This window comes from Phlebotomus argentipes, unplaced genomic scaffold (assembly GCF_947086385.1).
Source record: "Phlebotomus argentipes unplaced genomic scaffold, Phlebotomus argentipes genome assembly contig_2, whole genome shotgun sequence".
Classification (NCBI taxonomy): domain Eukaryota; kingdom Metazoa; phylum Arthropoda; class Insecta; order Diptera; family Psychodidae; genus Phlebotomus; species Phlebotomus argentipes.
In genome coordinates, this window is record NW_026776162.1 from 5,778,535 (window position 1) to 5,799,842 (window position 21,308).

The window sequence follows — 21,308 nt, forward strand, 5'->3', positions numbered from 1 at the left end:
GCATTATGCTCCGTGAGTCATCGCCATTGTCCACCGCCCAGAAATACCCAACGAGGTGCGACTCGGAGGTGTTTGGTGAGCTGGAGAGCTTTTCCTGGAACGCCTCCCAGCCGGGCGCGATGCAGTGGCCTGTGTGTGACTTTGACATTCATGCAGAGAGAAAGGTTACGCTCATCGATTTTTCCCACGAAAAGCCACACCGGTCGCCCTCTCCTGCGCCCCCCAAAAATTCGCCCAACAGACACCACGCAGGCTCCACTCATTCATTCATAGTCCGTGCGGCAATTAAAGCTTGCCACCATGTTATTTTCAAGCATTTTTCAACACTCCGCCGCACTATTTCAACTATAGTTATTTAACTATATTCAACTCTACATTCAAGGCAATCCTTCAGATTCCATCTCTGCGTTCCAGCGCATGAATGAGAATCTTTCGCTGCTTGAGCACTGAACCGTGTCAAATAGATTGGTTCTTAATCCCAAGCTGATCTGGTTAGAAATCTCGAAATCTTTTTTAACTCGACTTTATCTTGGTCTGATTATACAACTTCCATTTGTCTCAAGACCAATTATTCTCTATATATCCTCAAACGCTATCGGGACATCACACCCTATGACATTCGCCTTCTGCTAGCTCGAGCACTTCTCGAGCGGAGCTCTTCGTTGGATGGAATTAGTGAGAAAAATTCATCCAGCACTTCCAGAGCAAAAGCTCTTCTCCATTCAACTCCAAGCCACTGAAAGACGATGTATTTTCAGACTACTTACTTACCCTCATATTGACTGTGTCATCGCGCTTCGTTTCCTGGACACTTAATTTGGAATTAAGGGACAGATAGGAGCGCCTTGCGAAGGCGCACCACCGGAGGCTCTATCTTTAGCTGATGAAAAAATAATGCCGCCCTCCAGCGCGCGTCCCTCGCACAAGGGATGAATTGTTGCTCACCGTAAAATCAATACTCTGAAGGTCACACACCAGAGTTTCATTCATGAATTTCAGCAGCGACCCCTCAAATCCACTCTCCCATTCTCACACACCTCACCCACCGAAGCCAGCACAATTGGTCCTCCTCTTGAAAGGCTCTGGGGCAAAAAGTGTGTCCTCCGTTGAGATGGATATTCCAACATTGACTCTCTTTCTTTTTTATTTTGTACACAGCAATTTTCTCAATAATTAATAAACATATTACTTTTCTCTCTCTCTTTCAAATTTTACAAAATGAAAAAATAAACTCAAGTCTTCTCTCACAAGGATACACATCTTATGTATATGTAATGTAAAGCATTTTTTCTCCAATTTAACGTCTTTTCTCCTTACATTTTTCTTTCTACTCTCATTATAATAAATATACAAACTAGTATAACACACAATTTCCCAGAAGATAAACAACAAAGAGTGGGAAAATTGTAGGCAAATTTGATTGAAAGGACAGATAAAGTCACAGTGCACGCAAAAACAACCTCTCACTAATTACAGAGCTAATGAATGGTCCAATTTCTCACTGAATTATTTATAAATATGAAATCGCAAACAACCCAAAAAGAAAAAAAATCATATTCACCACCAGAATTACTTTACTAAATAAGGTTACTAATTTTAGATTGTATATGACAAATAATACAAAAGAAGATTTATGAAACGCAACTCGAACTCCTCATTTCACCAGAAAGACGCGCAATCATGTGCAATTAAGTGTGCAATCGATAGTCGCGTGATTGCTGGGAAAGTTAGCATGCTGAAGAATGCAAGACTCGCTTATCAGTGGTCTTGCAACCCCTTGAACTTTCCCATGAAACACAAAGAGACACAAACCACACACACACAGAGCGTTCAGTGTGAATAGAAACACCAAATTGCACATCACTGTAAGTTTGACTTTCATGAATAATAACGCACTTTAATGAATGGGGTTGGAAAAGAGGATATTTTTAGATCTTTCTCCTCACAATTCCATGACACAGCACAATATGCCGAAGCACGTATAATTTTTTAAATCAAAGAGCAACACACAGAGACAGTGTAATCAAAAATTCCATAATTCAATAGCGTGCCACTCTTCTTCAGCGCAATTTTCTCTCCAGCTATTTTCGTACAAAAGAGATCCTTACCACGTTAAGTTTTCATAAGTACTTGAGTTATTTCCAACCCAATGTGTTCATTTTCTCTAACAACTCATTTCGAGAACAAAAAAAGAAAGAAAGAGTAGAAAGATGGGGAAGTTTTCTTGCTTTCTCTCTCGAAGAAAAAAAAAACAGAAGAAGATATGATAACTTTGGCACTCTCTTAAGTTAATGTAAAAGCATATTTATAACATTTTGTGAATGAAGCGAGTGATGATTCTATCAAAGCGCCCGTGAAGTGTGGGTGAATGGAGGTTTTTTTTTTCTTTTCTTTACCTGTACTTTGAGCGATATTTGGGATTTAGGCCAGAAATTCATCAGTTGGGTCACGTTCTCTCCGTCACACCAGTCGCCGTGGCACAGCTATTGCCCAGCGAATTGGCCTGAAGCACACTCTGGATGGAGGGCTCAGATTCAGATCTCTTGTGTGTTCGATTGCCCACAGTCTCCTCGCTGGACTCATCGTCGTCCTTCTTGCGCTGCTGCAAGTCCGGCACACTGCGCGTCATGGAGAAGTCATCCTGGAAGACCTCATCGGACTCATTCAGCAGGTTCTCATTGAGACACACACCCTCCAGATCCACATCGCTGTTGGAGAAGAGCGCAGTGGCGCCCAAATTGCTCGAATCCTCCTGAATCTTTCTCGCGCCCAACCTGGATTTCTTCTCCGGCACACCATCGACCGTCTTGGAGCGCTGCAGAGGGAAGTTGTGCACTGGAGATGTGGCTGTGTCGGTGACATTCCGACCCTTGGGCACTTGTGGCGCCGATGGCACATTGCTCTTCTCCTCCTGATGCTTCTTCATGAGATCACACGCCTTACCCAGCGCCACAATCATATTCAGCACTCGCAGCTGCACCAGCACGAGATAGCCGAGCACGAAGAGGATCACAGAAGCCCAAGATTCGAATGACAAGGCGTTGTATACCGCCTTGATGAGCACCACACTCAGTGGAAAGGGGATGAAGCCCATTCTGCGCGCCACCAGATCGCTGTGGTCGGAGAAGGCGTGCTTCTGGCGCGTCTGGGTCATGTCGTAGGCCAGACTCAGCGTGTATTCCTTGTACACTTCCACGGGCAGCTCGTTGAAACGCGTGATGAAGGCATGCTTCAAGGCGTCAATGAAGAACTCCACGATGAAGACATAGGCACAGTCGGGCAGCATGAGGAGGAACTGTTCGCCCTCCCAGTTGAACTCCTTCATTGTCTGAATGACGACAATCAGGAGGAGCATTGAGAGGTGAAATCTCTCGCGCACGTCGCTGCACGTGAGCTGGAAGAGGTTATTCTTGTCGAATTTCTTGAACACACTCCCCTTGAGCTCCACAAAGTTGTTGGACAGCATGATTGTGAGCAGTCCCTTGTTGCTGGAGTTGATGGCCACATTGAGTGTCGTGGCCTGGAACATTATCAGTCCGCTGTGCACGATTACGTAGATGAGGGCGAAGCAGAAGTGCGGAATTATGCCCAGATGCTGCCGGCGACTCGTCTTGGGCTCCGTCGCTGTCCAGAAGAGCGCGTCAATCGCGTCCTGGCCGAAAGCCGAGAGCAATCGATCGCCAACTTCGAGCATATTGTAGAAGATGTAGAGCTTTATGATGGACTGGCTCTTGATGATGTGATACATCCGGCTGGTGTCCACGAAGCTCACCATGAGGAGCGTGCAGATGATCCAGATGGAGCCCTTCAGAAGGTCACACACTTCCGCCGGCGCCAGCAAGCGGCGCTTCCGCCGCCGCAAGCCGAAGCAGCTGGCGATGGGACGGTAGATGATCGCCCAGATGGCCAGGATGTATCGCACGGGCAGAAAGGTGTGGATGTAGAGGAAGGAGTCTGCACACTGGAGCACTCCGTAGAAGATGAACGACTCCACTTCCCGTGGAATCTTCATGAAGGCATAGATTTTCTGCCTCCGCGCGCTGTAGCGCTCCTCATCGTGCTCCAGCATGTAGCCCCGCGTGAGCTCCACCTTGAGGAAGTCATACAGCGAAGCTTGTTCGCTGGATTTTCCACCACCTGCAGGGTGGAAATTGCGTGTGAAAATCGAAGAAACGCATCGCACTGACGTGCGCTTACCTTTTGCACCCGAAATATCACCATTTCTCGCACTCTTGCCGTCAACGTCGTCCAGTAAATCCTCCACTCGACAGTCGGGGAAGGACAGGGGATTGAAGTCACCGCGAAATCGAAGCTTTTTCTGAACTGGAGTGCTAGTAAAAGTCGGCTGAGACATTTTTTGGGGCCGAGAAAAGGGAACAAAACACAAATAAAAACACACCCACTGACAATCAAGGCTGCCAATCTGACGACAGAACCCGGCTGAAGCGTTCTTCACTCTGCTTCATTCGCTTCTTCCGAGCGATTAATGAGCAGTAAATGTTATTGGAATTTGCTGAAATTCCAGTTAAAATTCAAATATGAAAATGACAGCTGCGCTCGCAGCGCCAATAAAAGTGTAGTGGAGAAAAAAGTGTAGGAGAACAGCGTCGGGGTGAGTTTTTTGAGAGGATTAAAACAGAGAATACGATAAAATTCACGGAGTTGTTTTATTCCCAACAGTAAAAGCTCTGGAATTAGCCACAAAAGCTCTCTGCGAGCATAAAAATCAGCACAGAGCCTCACTATCATTCATTTCTGCGGAATAATTCACCTGGAGCATATTTATTCCGTACGGAACAGCTGTCGCGAATCAGGTGCGCATTGCTGTGAGTTTTGACAGCTGTCGCCCAGCTGATTCGGTGGTCAACAAAAAACAGTGCAATATTCTGTGCAGATTGAGAAAATCGCCAATTTCCTGTTCCAATTTCACTCCCAACAATGAGTGAAAATGCGGTGAAATGTGCGAAATACTGTAAAGTGCTAATAGTGGGCGCGGGGGCGGCTGGACTGTCCTCGGCGAACCATCTGCTGAAGAATGGTTGCACGGACTTTCTCATCCTCGAGGCCAGGAACCGAATTGGAGGTCGCATCGTGTCTATAGACATTGATTCCCAGAAGGCAAGTCAGAGCCTGCCGCAAGGCCACGCGGACCTTAACGCGTTCGCCGAGGCGGAGAGTCGGGAGAGGTTATGTAATATATTGTGTTGTGTTTCCAGGTCGAGCTCGGAGCCAATTGGATTCACGGTGTCCTGGGGAATCCCATCTACGAGCTGGCCATGGGATCTGGGCTGGTGAGCATAATCAACATCCCGAAGCCGCACAAGATCGTGGCGGCGACGGAGGACGGAAAGCAGGTGCCGATAGATATTCTGCACGAGATTTACGAGGCCTACGTGACTTTCTTGCGCCGCTGCGAAGAGTACTTCCTCTGCCAGTACATCCCGCCGCCGGACATCCTGAGCGTGGGGGAGCACATCGAGCTGGAGCGTGAGCTGTACTTGGAGGAGATGCCCGAATCGCCCGAGAAGAGGATCAAGCAGTTGATATTCAATTGCCTCCTGAAGCGCGAGACGTGCATAACAGGCTGTGATAACATGAATGAGATTGATCTGCTGGAGCTGGGCAGCTACACTGAACTCCAGGGCGGCAACATCGTCCTGCCGGCGGGCTACAGCTCCATTCTGGGTCCACTCACTGAGCATCTCTCACCTGAGCAGATCATCAAAGCGTGTCCCGTGCGCACGATTCACTGGCGACGGAAAGGCTCCATCAGCGCCGGGAGTCTCACGACAGTGGAGGAGGACGCCGAAGGTGACTCTGATGACTCGGACAAGACCGTGACTGAGGCGCCCACGCGCAATTTCAACGTGAAAATAGAGTCAGAGGCTGGAGAGATTTTCTACGCTGATCACGTCATCTGCACAATTCCGCTGGGTGTTCTCAAAGAGAAGGCCGACACGCTCTTCTCGCCAGCACTTCCCACCTACAAGCGCGAATCCATCGAGAGGCTCCTGTTCGGGACGGTGGACAAGATATTCCTTGAGTACGACAGACCCTTCCTCAACAGCACCATCAGCGAAGTGATGCTGCTGTGGAATGACGACGCGACGACGACCAAGGCGAGCATGAAGGATGTGTGGTTCAAGAAGATCTACTCGTTCGCGAAGGTGACGGAAACACTGCTGCTGGGATGGATTTCTGGTCGCGAGGCGGAATTCATGGAGACACTTTCGCACGACGAAGTGGCGGACAAGTGCACGGAGATTCTGCGGAAGTTCCTTCAGGATCCCTTCGTGCCCAAACCGAAGAGGTGTATCTGGTAAGAGAGATCTCCTGTGAGTCTTATTGGAAGTTGTTTTAGCGCTTGTTTTGTGGTCATTTCAGCACGAGCTGGAGAAATCAGCCCTTCTGCAGAGGTTCCTATACAGCCATGGCCGTTGGAGCGAGTCAGGATGACATTGAGAATATCGCACAGCCTCTCTACTCTGATCCTCACCAGTCAAAGGTGCGGAAAGTGTGGGTGAAATATTCCAGTTAATTCATATGGAAAATCAATCCCTCTTTCAGCCCTCTATTCTCTTCGCCGGCGAGCATACTCATGCCAATTTCTACTCCACCGTTCACGGAGCTTATCTGAGTGGACGCACAGCTGCGCAGGTCATCCTCACGCCAGACTCTCCGCAGGAGATCGTGATGGAGTCCGACAGCACGGATCTCAGTGCCTGGATTCAGGGCATTTCACTGGACTAGGAAACACAGACACACCAATTAAGGAGAAAAAGACGTATCGTGACATTTCTTCGTGCTTTTTACATGCGAAAGAGATTACGAATTACAATTGTAGATTTTTTTTATTTAATATTGTATTGAGAAGCAGCATTTTTCTAGTCCGACATTTTTTTTTATTTAATGAAACTACCAATATTAAGGCTTAGTATGAGTTACTAAAGAACACTATCTGAGAATAAAGTATTGTTAAATTGAGGAAAAATGTGTGTTGTTTTCTGACTGTGGAATATCTCGAAGCATAAGCTCTGTCCGTCGATGCAGCATGAGCGTGATCAGGTGGGAAAAGGCAAAAAGAAAGAAACACAAAATTTACAGTTTCACAAGCTCTTTTTATATCATTCATCGTGTGTTTGTGTGTGTGTGTGTGTGTGTAATCTTAAATATAACGATGTGTAGTATAATTATTAAAGCATTTTTTTCTCTTTTCACTCCTTCCACTCTCTTTACATCTCTTATCGCGCGAAATAATACAACAAAAAGAAAACGATTAGCAAAAATTAAAGGTGTTTTCCTCATCGCATTACTTCCATTTATGGCATTCGGATTACCCATGTGTTTTTTTTTGTTTACAAAGGAAAAGACAAACAATTCAGAAAAATGTACATAACAAATTATATCACTTTTCGTTTCCATTCTTATGAGGTAGAAATCTCGACAAACTGTCAGATTCTTCTTTCTTTATTTCAAAAATTGAACATTTTCTTTGCTGCTCCGTCGCTTTTCAATTTTTCTCTGTCAAATTGTGAAATTTTACACTATTTGCAAGATATCTCACATCATTTTCTGTATTTTTTTTTCTTATTTATCAATTATTTTTTTTGTTTTATACACAGACAAGACATAAGAGAGGTTCTCTTTCTTTCTTTCTTCTTCTTTTATAGTATAATCTTTAACATCATTTCTACACACTATTTTCTGCAATTTATAACTTCTACATGATAAAAAATATATTAGCATTTCTATTTGTTTCGTTTTTCACACTTTTTTGTTTCCTTAAACCTTTTTGCTTTTGAAATCTTAAGTTCCGATTCTACCCTACGCGTTTTGGTCGTAAAAATTGTCAGCATGCTTTCCAAAAATAGTCACAATTTCATCTTTTTTCACACACAACAATCTGTCCTCTTCTTTTCCTCCCCTTTTTTTTATTCTGTAACATCAGTGAAAACCTCTCGAAAATACCATCAAATCTCATAAGAGACACGTTGAACTGTGAATTACATCAAATGTAACAGTTTTTACATTGATTAGACATTTAGTTATTACAAAGAGTTTAACAGAAATATATTGTGACTAATATTTAATGCATGTTTTATGGCGAAAGTCACTTCCAGACACTGTGTCGGAAAATCTCTTCTCTGGCTTGAACGTGTGTTGTTGCCCAAAAGGAGGTTAAACCACTTCTTTGTGGCACTTTCAGAGGATCAACATGACAAAATTACACTTATTTTCAACCATTCATAAAGATTAATACGGAGAAAGGAGTTGAACTTGAGGGAAAATTCCCACCAATTTGACTGATTGAATATCAATAATGAATATTTTTACATTGGAATTTTGAAAGAACTTGTGAAATAAATTTTAATCAAATACATATTTTTCATTACAATATACAATTACTTAATTCCCGAAACCACTTGAATAGATGCTCAACAAGAATTGGCAATAAACAATCAGTCAAAGAGGGATTTTTTTTAGCTGTACGTAAATCTCAACATTACTTTTCGCTCAATGCAATGTAAATGTTTTGCCTCTACAATTTTTTTTCAACAGTGAATTTATTATTATTAATGTAAGACATTACGGTAGGTGTAATTGAGAATACTCTCCAATGTTTCTCGATCGTGAGAAGAAGCAAAATGAATGATTTTTTGCCATCTTAGAAATAAAATCGTTAGATTATATCATTTCCATGTGTTAGTAACAATGAATCACAGATCAGATAAATTAGTAAGATTTTTTTTTAAACATTTCCATGCCGTTTCCACACTTTTTCTTTCTTTCTTTCTTTTTACTTCGGTATATAGTGAATGATTCTGATATTATTTTTGCTTACTCTGTAAAGACTGTTTGTCGCTATGTAAAAAATTGATAAAGTATAAAGTAAACTTCAAGTATTATAGACACTTTTTATCATCATTTCTTATAGTAAATAACATTTTTTTCCTTCTGTGATTTTCTTTGTACCAACATTCGTTCAAAAAATATTATATATTTTTTAATATATCCTTTATATAATATGTCTTCACAAACTATTTTTCTTCCTTAATATCTAATCACCCCCAAAAATATATGATTTTTTCCTCTCTTTACCATTATGTTTTTCTTCATTTTCTCTCTCTATCTCTGTTTTTTTTTTCTTTAGTAGAGTAAGTAATATAGTTAAATTATTACAATAAATATTATAGAATTTCTCTCAGCTTTCTCAAAGACAATCTCTCTCTTTAATCAAGCAATCTACATACTAATGGTGCGTTCTCTCTTCGCAATTTTTGTATCGTTTCTTAATAATCCAACGTTTCATCGCAAAATCTTAATGCAAAACTATAATTATTACTCAATTTTTACTTCAAACATGATATACAGATATTATGTAGATAAAAAAAACACTTCTCACTTCTAATATTACGACAATAGGCCCAAAAACTACGATTTCATAAGTATTACAAACTTAAAGGATGCCCATTATGTCCGTTTATACTTAAACTCAAAGAATAAACTCAAAAAAAATATGCATAGAGTGAATAAACTTGACTATTCAATCATCTCATATCTTGTAACGTCCTTAAAGCAGTAGAAAAAAATATTTGGTTTCATTAAATCCTAACTGGTTTTTTCCCCGTTCTTCTTTATCTTCTCATCTCATGACAATGATCAATCACTTTAGATTACTCGTCTAAACTTTATAGTGGCACAACAAAAAAGAATCATAAACAAAAAAAAACAGTATAAAACAAATCAATTACAAATATTCTGGCTTTAACAATTCATCAAAGGTACTTTTCTCTCCTTATATGCAAATAAGAAAAAAAGGTAATATATAAACTCAATAAAAGAACAAAGAAACATTTCTAAAAAAAAAAAGGGAAGAAATTCACAAATCTATCTCAAGGGACAATCGCGAATTGTTTCATAATTCATCCAAACCACCATTTGGGTCGCCCAATTTTACTCGTTCCAGGATTTTGTTCACAAACTCCGTCGAGGTTCCGGCAATTTTCACCTCTGCAAAGTCAAAAAAAAATCACACAATCAATTAATATATTAAGTCACATTTTGTCCACTTCAAGCACTGCATCTTACTTGTCGCTGACTTGACAATCTTGTCAATTTGCTGAATCGTCTCGTCACTGTTATCAGATACTGGTTTGTTGCATCTCGCAATTACGGTCTGCTTCAGCTGTAGAATACCATTTATCAGTCGTTCTGCGGGTGAGAAAGAGACAGAAAAGATGAGAAAATCACATTTAAAAGAATCCTCTAAAGCTGATTAGACAGAGACGATCAAAGCCACTCACTGTGCTCATGTTCCAGTCCATACAATTTAATCTTATTCGCCTCATGTTGGGCCTTCTTCTTCAAACGACACGCACGCGACGCCAATTTGTTCTTCTCCTTCCTCGTCTTTGGTCTCACGTTGAAAGGCAACTCACTCACTGGTGTCATATCATTGATGATCCTCCCCAATTTGTCCAACTCCTTCCCAATGTTGTTCAATTTCCGTGGATTTGGCGTTAAATCATTCCCATCGCCCTTCCTGGCCTTTCCGCTGTGCTGCTCAAGGACACACACAAAAGACATTGAAATGCTCGAAATGCTGCAAAAACACCTCTCTGCACTCACCTTAATTCCCCGCACAGAACAGTGAGGACTGAAGACAGGATCTGTGACCTCATTGAGAACGTGTGGATCCTCAAAGTGTGTCTTGATCACCAATCTCTGACCCTTGGGGCCCTTGGCTTGCACGTTGTACTGCCAGAAGAAGCGCTCCTTCTTGCTGCCACCCGGATTGTTGGACTTTGAGTCATCATCAGAATCGTTATCCGTGGAATAGTCCTCATAGTGATCACTGTCGTCATCGGAATAGCCCTCATCCTGTGAGAAATCTGGCGCCTCTGGACTCAGAACACCGCCAGTGCTCAAGGAGGACGTGGAACCAGCCTCAGCCATGCTTCCTGCAAAGACAGTCCGTTCAAGTCGTACGGAATTGAGGATGTAATCAGGCTCTACTCACCCGTGGACAGGAGATGCTGTCTCGGCTCTCGCCTCTGCCAGATCTGCTCCAGTCCCAAGTGTGTCGGTGCCGACGAGGAGAGCCTGGACGAGGGGAAGTTCTGGTTGGACAGCACATGACTCATGCCGCGATTTCTCGGCCCAGGCGCTCCTGGACTGAGCGCATTGCCCGGCATGACGAGGCCCGAGGAGCGCGGCACGGACACCGACACGGAGTTCTGCGAGGTGTCCTTGCGCAGGAGATCGTGCAGCGTGGATCTCTTGTGGGACGAGCTGGCCTTCCCACTGTTCAGACTCTTTGGCGGCGGCGTGACCGAGTTGTGGAGCAGCGAGGAGTTGCTGCTGTGATGACTACCCGGCGAGAAGGCAAGACTGGAGTTGATTGACTTGGTTGGTGTGAATGTGTTGGCGTCGAAGGGACTAGAGGACGTGTTGGTGCGCTCATCGTACAGGGCGTCGCGCCCAATGGAGATCGTGGGCGATTGTAGGGTGAAGAGATTCAGCTGCTGCGTCAGCGGCTGATGCAGACTCCCCACAGACGTCAGACTGCCCGACTGATTCAGCCCCATCGACGGCTGCGGCGACAGCGACGAATTCAACGGGCTGGTCGTGGCCGTTTGCATCTGGTGCAAATTGTGGCCATCCATCATGTAGGACGGCTCCTCGGGCAGTATAAGATCGTCTATATTGAGGTCCTCTAAAAGCGTATCATCATTAAGTTCAGCCAATGTTGGACCTTTTTTTTGCAACAAAGTAGTGTTTTTGTGTTTATGTGTAATCATGGAGTTTTTTTTACGGGACGATTGAAGAGAAAGAGAAAAACCTCAGGTGAGTTAATTAGCCCGACACCTCTCGACACAATGTTATGCTACATTAAAGCCTCCAAATCATACATATAATATGTATTAGACAAACATACAGAAGAAGTGAGCAACAAAAACAGTATCAAGTGTGTAGGAGAAGATTTTGGCGTCTCCAATCGCAAGCAAAACAAATAGAAATCAACAAAAGTGTGGGGAAATCCCTCATTTTTCTGCCTTATATACACCATTTATAATCATACACACCACAGAGATGTGATGCTTTATCTCAAGCGAAATTTCCAACGAAAAGGCTGACGATGTCAGCAAAATATTGACTTCGATGTAAACAAGAGACATTTTCTAATTCGCAAAGCAATAAAATTCATTCAAATTTCCACAAAATCAGGCTACAAAATTTTATTTGCAAATGCTAAGAAAAACAAGGTTTAAATTAAAAATGCAGCATCTTTTATGGGACATAACGAAGAGAACTAATGAGCCAAGCAACAGTTATAACAGTGCACAAAATTGAAGAAAAAAAGAAGATTTCATATAAAAGAAAAATAAACTCAAAATGCGTGTTTTTCTCTCTTCATATGGAAATAATAATAACAATATAAAATTTAAAAGAACGAATGGTAACTAAAGGAGGGAAGCAAATCATGTGGAAGAGACACATAAATAAATGGGGAGAAGGATGTGAAACTCACCCTGAATGAGGTCCGCCTTGTCCACTTGGAAGATATCGTCGTCGTCCATGTGAAAGGGTTCCGTCTTGGTTGTGACCATCGCGGCGCCAATATCACTCCACATCGTCGAGTTGCTCGGCTGCATGTCAGCATACATACTGGCACTGGTGGCACTCAGCGGATTCAATTGCATGGTGATGTCCTGCGAGGAGTCAAAGTCGAAGCCAAAGTCGGAAAAGTCGAAATTCATGCGCGTTGATCCGCGCGACGGAATCGGCATCGAGGCGGTGGTCATCATGGGATTGTCCTTCAGCGTGTCCATGGCGCAATAGTCTGTGCTATTCACCGAGTTGTTCACCCCGAGATCCTCAAGATCGCCGCCGGCGCCCAGCAGTCCGGGCTCCACCTTCACCACCAGCCGCCCCTGCGAGGAATTGCTGTCGAAGAAGTCGCTGCTCGTGTAGATGTGATTATCATTCATTATACTGAATGTCTCTGGCGATACACTTTCTGCAAGAAAAGGTGAAATACAAACGAATTACTTTCATCATAAAATGCCCAAGAATTCCAATTTTGATCAATCAAACTTTTGCCTAACAAATCCAATTTCATCTAATGAAATTGTGTCTTTCATGTGCAAAATTCTCATCATCAAAAATTCTCATAACTTTAATTCCCTTATTTTTCTTTTCTGTTAAATATGGCAAGGAAAAATAAAGCAGCGCTGAATGACGCGACATCTCAAGGTGGAAAGAGCAAAAAAGGGAGATGAAAAAATTCTTTTGACAATCCCCCGCCCACACAGCATATTCTAATGTCGCGCCCCGCAATGGAAGTTGTGCGATGAGAAGGTGAAAAACTCATTGGAAAATTACAAACATCACAATTTCATGTTTTTCACACTGTGTTTATTATTTATCCTTTTTCCACTCTCACACCCCAAAAATCCTTCTCGCTATTTTGCGTCTCTCGCAGACCACACCCCCTCCTCCCCCTTTTCGTCACCAGGTACAACATTCCTACGCTGTGGAAATGTGCGAAGCGTCAAGTTCGAGGAAAAATTCACACCCAGAATCCAATAAAGAATTTTTTTTAATAGAATTTTTCAAATGAAAACATTCAAGTGACGCAATTCTTATAACATAGAAGAATTCTCTGTACACACGCACGTGTCGAGGAATGGCCAAAAAGGAAGGCAACTCCTATCACGCATGGTTAACTTGACTTGTCCTTATTTCACCAATTTCACACATACCCAAAATGGAGAGACATTTTTCCTCTTCGAGAGTCACAGATTTCCTCGATAGAATCATCAATTACGTCAAAACAAATCCTCCTCAAGTGGCACAATATTTGAGAATGTGTGTGTGTTTTTAAAGAGGAAATAAAAAACAAGTTTTTCCGCAGAAATTCTTATCCTCTCTGTTATGCGTTTGCAAAATTCACCACGGTAAATAACAATGAATATTGTCACTAGCGATAGAAACACAATAACAAATAATCACTGTTGAGTGTTTCATATGGAACAGAGGCATGAAACACGTGAGTTTATTTCATTCAGTTGTTATTTTTCTCAACTTGTTTACACATAAACACTCGTAGAGGCGCAACTATACATAAAAAAGTCAGATGGAAAATAGTGAAATAGTGTGACAACAAACAGTTCCACCTCACACTATTCCGCCAAATTGTATTTTACACAAACACGGAAAAATATTCACTGACCTAAACCACTTCTCACCAACAAGGAGAGACGATATTTTCATTTCACTGGAAAAATCTCCAACACCCAGTCATAGATATTGAGTCACACTCAATCGGGGGATTTTCCACAATAATTCGCACTCTAATCCCTTCTCTCTCTTTCACACTCACGCACACTTTGTCCTGTGGATTCGTTTGAGAAAGTTCTTAACAGTCGAATTAGCAGCTCAAGTGGTGTTGTTTTTCCAATTCCAACAAAATTCACACTTTTCTTCTCTGATTCTCCTTGTGCATCTGCTCATTCAGTGATATTTCCCACACACGTCTTCCGGCTCAATTTGTTTACACGTCTTCATTTTAATTCGCTCCGTCGTGACTGAACAACACGAAAAATGTAAACAACACCAACTCCCCTTTTTCCTCACTAACTCTCACACACATCGAATCAGCAGCACTGTCACACACTATCCTCCTCTGTCTGCACAACTCACTATCTCTCTCTTCCGCCAATTTGTTGTTTTTGATTTCTTCGCGAAAGTGTTTTTACACTGATGGCATTTTCAATCTCAAGTGCCTCTTTCCTTCTGACTCTGCGGCGCACACGCAAAAGTGTGATTTTTCTCTCTCTCTCTCTCTCTCTTTCTTTCTGAACAGCAAACCGCCGCATCGTGAACTTTGGCCAGGAACTCATCTCATGCGCCCCACCACTTTGCCAAAAGATGTGGGACACGGAGTGAGCCAGAGTGTAAACAAAAACACACCACGATGCCCAGGCACTCCGTGGGCAGGAGCGAGAGAGCGCAACTCTGCACTGATATTGTGTGCTGCGCCAAGAGGGACAGAGTGGGACACAATAGGGGAGAGACAAGCATCTTGTGGGGAATGACGCATACTCTGTACGCGCGCGTGCACAGAATCTCTCCCAACGGACGACCCACAGCTGGGCGACGAGGCGCGCGGCATGAGAGGGGAGTGTTGAGGAGGTTGTACGAAAAAAGGAAAACATTTTCGAGACTCATAACATGATATGACCTTGACAATACTACACAGAGAGATAAATATACGTAGCAATACTTGATACACTCCCCACGCTTCACCGCCTCTCTTTCACTCCCATCATCAGCCATCATTAGACATCAAGTGTGAGAGCGACTATTAAAAATATTCTCACATACACTCAACACAATCTTCCGAACATTAAAACATATAGAAATACTCTTGCAGCAGAAAGTCAAATTCATTGGATCACATTGCTGGCGTCAGAGGAAAGCCTCTCTCGTCAAGGCGAAAAAGAGCCCCAGAGAGTTGATAAACTTATCGATATTTCTCCGTTTCACTGGCAGAAACACACAACATCGTGGTGTTGAGCTCCTGAAGACAGATTAGAGAGATCAATAATAAGTGCTTTACAATCTATCCTTCACATAAACTGGAAATCAAATCACTGATCTGCATATTTTCAAGCTTACATTTTTTTCCCCCACATGACAATTTCAAAGCTGCAGAAGATGATGAAATAGCAATAAAAGCTTTCTCATGCACTTTTTTTGTACATTCGCACCACAATTTTTGTGATAAAAACCCATTTTTTATTTTAAATTCACTTCACTGTCGATAAGACACAACGCAATGACCTCAAATCTTGAAAACTAATCAAACAATTAAAAAAAATGTGATATAAAGTGAAATACTCATTGAAAAGTTAAGGAGTTGCTCAAATTAGGTCACAAATCCATTATATTTTCCAAGAATACAATATTTCGTGTCAAGCGTCTATAAAATTATCTGAAATAGCGCCACAAGTTTTGTTTTCTTTGTACCTTAATATAAGGAAAAATATAAAGAAACACAAGAACAACAATGGATTTTCCTTTTACCCAAAAATTTCATCGTGAACATTTCACTTCGTCATTTGCCAAAATAAAAATATAGTCAAACAGAGATGAATTAAAGGATAACAAATATATTTTCCACTTCAACCACGAAAAGTCACAACACTTGACGAGCACAGCCTTTATTTTGGCCAAGTGTATTTATTTATAATTTATTTGTTGTGGATTTTGTGAACTCTTTTAGGAACGTCTTAAACTTATTTATAATCACTTTTGTCTATTGAGTGTCTTTTCCACATTTTTTTCGCACAGTTTTTTCCTCCTTTTTCTTCCTACATCATTTCATCGTCGACATAAACTCTGGTTTTTGGGCTATTTTGAACCGGGAAGTCATAGAGCGACACATATAAGATTTTTTCCACTTTTGACCTTGTACAATCATTAAAAATGTTTCACAACACATCCACACAACAGAGACGCACACACACACCCACAAACACTAGTTGGGGCAACAGGAAAAAGTGGGAAAAACTTCTGTGGCGGTGGAAGAGGTGAAAAAAGAAGAGAACTAACACACTCGAAGCCTCTCACCTTAAATCAAATGGCTCAGCTGTGAATATATTATGCTGAAGGCTGTCTCATGACCAATCACCAGACACTCAGGACGCGCTCTTTAGCGGAGAATCACAGCGTTTCGGACAGCATTTGCCATTGAAACGGAGAAGCCAGTAAACTTTGACTTTTACTCGCTCTTCACTCTCGATGGACAAATTTTTTTCTTGTCCCCAAAGCATCAGCAGAACCGCACTTGAATCCACCCACACACACCCAGAGCTGAAGACATCGGCATCTATATATGTACAAAACACCCCCATGGAGTCACATTCTACGTCACATCATGTGGAAATGTTTCCCATTTAGGAATTTCTTGATCAATATACGATTCTCTCTCTCCTTTGGCTTTCCGTATCACATCAAACACCACCCACGAGTCTTTTCCCTCCGCAGCGTCTTCCCATCAATTGGCGTTGAATTTCACCCCCGCATCGCCATTATCACGTCTATGTCTGTGAATGTTTTGGGTTTGGTGTGCAGAAAACAATACTGATAAGGAAGTCCATTGAGAAAAATTCCCGCTAAGTAAATGGATTTCAGCCAAGTAAGCATATTATTTTTCAAAATGTCACACGAAATTCAAGACCAATGAGGCACATTGGTGGAAAGATGAACAAACAACTTTTCAGCATAGCATGGCAGAAAATTCAGCAAACAATTGGATTAGTTCGCGTATTTGTGGTTGTTTATAAAATCCACAAAAACAGGAAAATAAGAGTGGCAAACACACAGTATTTCAACTCCTCACAGATTTCTCTACAAATAAAAGTGATGATTGCTCTCCTTTTTTCTCCTCATGTGCGGAAAGAATGGGGAAAACATGAGAGGAAATTTACATGAACTAGAAGGCATTCAACCGAAAATTTTAAAAATAAACCATGAGAAAAAAGAGAGCAATTTTCTTTTACATCAATTAACTCGAATGTTTTGTACATTCTTCAATATTTATTAATAAAATACTTAGCAATATGATTAGTTTCTTCACAGACAAAATGTCCATCAAGTGTGTGTCTTTGAAATTTTTCTGCCAAGAATTTCTCACAGCGTCATAATTCATAAGTTTTGCCAACAGAACACAAAAAAAACCAGATTTTTCTTCACATTTTGCCAGAGAAGCATTGCGAATTATTGCAATGCTTAGAGTCAAAGTCAAGAAGGAGTATTTTGTATGAAACATTACTATGTAAATTACTTGCATAAACACATGGCGTGTTTTTCCAATGAAAATACATTGCTAAATTTTCCCTCTTGATGGCGAGCGTCGCGTCTTCTTGTATGTAAATACAAAATGTTATTCATTGTCTCTCTTCAACATCTTCTTCACCATTTAATCTCAGTAAATGTTTTAATTTGTCAAGAGAAATCAAAATAGGAGAGAATTTGCATGTATTCACCATTCGATTATAGATACAACACATGAGAGTGGTTCAGGAAAATAAAAAATATATTCAGTCAGTAAAATTGAATTGCAAATCAGCCACTTTATTGAATGCGCTAATCGAGTTGTGCGGTGGAAAAAGTGCAAATAAATCAGTGATTGCCAAACTGTTATCAAACACTTCACACGCCATCGAGTGAGAAAACACCGAGAGAACCACAATATTTCCCCCCCAAATGAGAGACATTTCCAATATTATTGAGTGATCATCATTGATTGCAACAGTGTGTCAAGTCATGACAATTAATTCAAATACCAAATGATCCAATAATCATGCTGAATTGCCTCAGACACACTTCAGTAAACACACACCGTCGACCTTCGAGCAGAGCTTCAGGCTCTTTATTTTATATGAATTTTTCATTCTGCCTCTTCCTTCTTTCTAATTCACTATACAAAATATTATACTATTCCTCTATTCACATTCAAAATTTATTATATATGCGATGTGCTCTTCTACGAAACCAGAGATACATTAACTATAATTCTCTGGGTGAGGAAAAATCACGTAAATTATATTGCTAACTACCAACGAAACTTTCCATGGCGTGTGTGTTCTTGCATAAAAAATGCCAAAATGGGGAGACGACAGACTCTTCTAGAATCTGCAAAGTGCCCCCATAAAATCTCTCCCGCAGCACGAGAGAGAGAGAGAGCGAAAAAGAAAAAAAGCATTAATATTCAGCATGGGCTTCGAAGAAAGAAAAAGTATAAATGGAAAATTAACAAAGAGTGGACTTGAAAGAAAGAAAACAAATGTATAATTTGCAAAGTGTTATTTTGTCGAATGTGTTTCCCGTGAGGCTCTTTGAGAGTCTCTCTCTGAAGCACACACGAACACAACCATCACGAGTTGTAAAAATTTGCCAAGAAATCAAACTGATAAAACACACCTAAGAAGTGAGTTCATGTGATTCTTCTGTCAACCACGTGAAAATATACACACTTATTCTTTGTTCCAGTCAAACACTCTTCTGTATTAGTGGTTTAGATAAGCGACTGAAATTAGTTCGTAAACGCTTTGTTAATCATCATCTATTTCAATTGATTGGCTAAACGGCCTAAAATTAAATTTAGAATCAGCACTTAATGCATTTTCCACAGAGAGAAACTCGCAATATTACTATGTCAGCGAGTATGAGTGATAAGATTATTGATAACTGAGATTTATGGAATGTAAATTTTTTTTTCAGAAAATCTCTCTAGAGAAGTTTGAAGCAGAAATGGCACAAATTAATGTCTTATTTGCTCTTGTGCAACTTTCGCATCATTCAGACAAATCAAATGGAATATAATATAATTGTAGTGTAATCAATTAAATCCTCAATCTGACAATGAACGCTAATATTGCGAAATAGACGATAATTCCTCAGTCGTTTGCATACTATAGCAGTGGCGAGAGAAGGCGCACTTTCAGCTGTGAGAATCACCCGACCGCCCGCGTTCTTGTGTGTTTGTGCGAAAAATGTTATTTTCATTCTCCCCGTCAATTGAGGAGAATTCAGAGGGTGGCCCCAAAAGCTGATCGCGCTTCTTTGTTCCTTTTGTCACCGTCAATTCTGCAAGTTGTACAGTCTCTGAACTCTCTCTCTCTCTCCCTCCCTCTCGTCTTACATAATGTCGCGCGCTGTATCATGCAAAATTGCCCGAGATTAGTTTTTTGAGGACAGAGCGTGATAAGAGCGCGGAGATGAGAAAAGAGCTCGAGAGCGCGCGCGTGTGCGTGTGTCGAATTGGAGTCAACATTTGACGTCACTTGGACCATCAATGAATTCCAGAGTCAATTCCCATCTCAGCTGAGCTGAAGCCGTTGCGACTGTGTCTGTGCGATTGACGACAAATTGGATGAATTTTAATTTATATTTATAGAGAGAGAGAGAGTGAGTGAGAAGAGGAGTCAGAACCCATAACAACAATTTGGCGCCACTTTGTAACCAATTCGACCCCCTTTGCCCATAGAAACACACGCTGAGCCAGCCATCGTCGGCGTGTGGGAACGGAGGATGGGAAAAAAGTGTAAACTCATACGATCATGACATTGTGTAAGGTTTAATTGTATGATTTCCGGAATCGCCAGAGTTAAATAACATCACACCAATTCACATTGTCGCTCACGCACACCAGCGCCCAGCCTAATGAGCCAGTCGCGATGTCGCTCAACCACAGCCACGTTTATGTATATTTATAGGCGATGATGCTGACTTTTTGTGTGGAGAATCATCATCATCATGAGAAATAAATGGTCGGCAGAGTATAAAAAAGTGAATTGAATTTCTGTGCACACGGATAGCCAGCTTGTTAAGTGTCATTAACATATGTTTTTGAAGGTTCGCCATTTTGAGGGTCAAAACCAAATACACAACAAACTGGCTCAGCGTCCGCTCCCCCGCACCACATTCCACACTCCCCTTGCCTACCTTTATGTCACTGTCTCGATCGAGGGGGCGCCCCCAAAGTCCATGGTAGGCCACAGGAGCCTCAACACACTGGCACTCGCGCGTTCACCAGATCTCACCACCGTCTTTGGCAGCCCCCAAAGCCCCAGCAGAAGGGGTGGCAGAAGGCGAGAACACACTCAATAAGTGTCACCTCTCGGGTTTTTCCGCTCGCCAGCACTAAATTTAACCAATTATTGTGGCGTGAATTGGAGAAAAACACAGAGTTGAGTTGTTTTGCAAAGAAAGACAATTTCACAATGAGACAATGTGGTCGTGCAAATATAGCCAAATTCACCCCGAAAGAGCCCTTGATCACTGGCTTTTCTATCACACACTTGCGTAATGAATCACTTTGCAACTTTTTTCCCGCTTTTCGCGGATTTTCTCAACAGTTTTCGAGGGAAATTTCAACTTTTTCTCACCACCTCACGCTATCGCGTTCACAAGAATCAGCCATTTGTTTTTCTGTGTTTTTTTTCTTCTCTGTTTACACAACTGCTCTGTCAACCAATCACACCATTTAGGCACATTTTCGCAATGGAATCCCTATCAAATGGCCATAAATCCATTGTGTTGGGCACTCACTGATGCCACACAGTCACCTTATCACGTGAGAAGCGGGGAAAAGTGTGGGATTTTCGAGAAAAGTGGATAAATTCATCAAAACAAATCACACAGAATGGCTTTATTTTGAGTGACGTCACCCCGATGTCGAACTGTCATGCGCTCTGGCGGAAAAATGGACGAAGCAAGAAGACAGTGGCGCCGAA

The 21,308-nt window shown here is 41.8% G+C and overlaps 3 protein-coding genes across 5 annotated transcripts; 1 reads left to right on the forward strand and 2 right to left on the reverse strand.

Moving 5' to 3' along the window:
- Positions 1 to 2,262: 2,262 nt before the first annotated feature.
- LOC132263005 (protein TAPT1 homolog) lies at positions 2,263 to 4,404 on the reverse strand. The gene is made up of 2 exons (XM_059762545.1): positions 4,198 to 4,404; positions 2,263 to 4,137 (listed from the first exon to the last, which is right to left on the reverse strand). The coding sequence occupies exons 1-2, from the start codon at positions 4,352 to 4,354 to the stop codon at positions 2,447 to 2,449; spliced, it is 1,848 nt and encodes a 615-aa protein (XP_059618528.1). The 5' UTR covers positions 4,355 to 4,404; the 3' UTR covers positions 2,263 to 2,446.
- Positions 4,405 to 4,850: 446 nt separating this feature from the next.
- On the forward strand, positions 4,851 to 9,422 carry LOC132265014 (spermine oxidase). The gene is made up of 4 exons (XM_059765404.1): positions 4,851 to 5,118; positions 5,217 to 6,319; positions 6,385 to 6,505; positions 6,568 to 9,422. The coding sequence occupies exons 1-4, from the start codon at positions 4,939 to 4,941 to the stop codon at positions 6,748 to 6,750; spliced, it is 1,587 nt and encodes a 528-aa protein (XP_059621387.1). The 5' UTR covers positions 4,851 to 4,938; the 3' UTR covers positions 6,751 to 9,422.
- LOC132265013 (protein CREBRF homolog) lies at positions 7,515 to 21,273 on the reverse strand. Of its 3 annotated transcripts, none has more exons than XM_059765403.1 (7): positions 20,518 to 21,273; positions 12,533 to 13,021; positions 11,021 to 11,755; positions 10,630 to 10,961; positions 10,305 to 10,560; positions 10,090 to 10,212; positions 7,515 to 10,011 (listed from the first exon to the last, which is right to left on the reverse strand). In XM_059765403.1, the coding sequence occupies exons 2-7, from the start codon at positions 12,990 to 12,992 to the stop codon at positions 9,917 to 9,919; spliced, it is 2,001 nt and encodes a 666-aa protein (XP_059621386.1). In that variant the 5' UTR covers positions 12,993 to 13,021; positions 20,518 to 21,273; the 3' UTR covers positions 7,515 to 9,916. The 3 variants fall into 3 exon arrangements, with proteins under 3 accessions (XP_059621386.1, XP_059621383.1, XP_059621384.1); XM_059765400.1 differs by lacking the exon at positions 20,518 to 21,273 and adding an exon at positions 13,767 to 15,971; XM_059765401.1 differs by lacking the exon at positions 20,518 to 21,273 and adding an exon at positions 13,767 to 15,969 and having other exon boundaries at positions 11,021 to 11,716.
- Positions 21,274 to 21,308: the final 35 nt, after the last annotated feature.

Bases quoted from the DNA above. Each gene is read 5' to 3' on its own strand.
- LOC132263005 (XM_059762545.1), bottom strand. From the start codon at position 4,354: ATGTCTCAGCCGACTTTTACTAGCACTCCAGTTCAGAAAAAGCTTCGA. The intron at 4,138-4,197 runs GTAAGCGCACGT...TCCACCCTGCAG, and splicing joins TGATATTTCGGGTGCAAAAG to GTGGTGGAAAATCCAGCGAA.
- LOC132265014 (XM_059765404.1), top strand. From the start codon at position 4,939: ATGAGTGAAAATGCGGTGAAATGTGCGAAATACTGTAAAGTGCTAATA. The intron at 6,320-6,384 runs GTAAGAGAGATC...TGGTCATTTCAG, and splicing joins AAACCGAAGAGGTGTATCTG to CACGAGCTGGAGAAATCAGC. The intron at 6,506-6,567 runs GTGCGGAAAGTG...TCCCTCTTTCAG, and splicing joins CTGATCCTCACCAGTCAAAG to CCCTCTATTCTCTTCGCCGG.
- LOC132265013 (XM_059765400.1), bottom strand. From the start codon at position 13,824: ATGATTCTATCGAGGAAATCTGTGACTCTCGAAGAGGAAAAATGTCTC. The intron at 11,756-12,532 runs GTGAGTTTCACA...TGCAAAAAAAAG, and splicing joins CAAGGCGGACCTCATTCAGG to GTCCAACATTGGCTGAACTT. The intron at 10,012-10,089 runs GTAAGATGCAGT...TTGACTTTGCAG, and splicing joins GATTGTCAAGTCAGCGACAA to AGGTGAAAATTGCCGGAACC.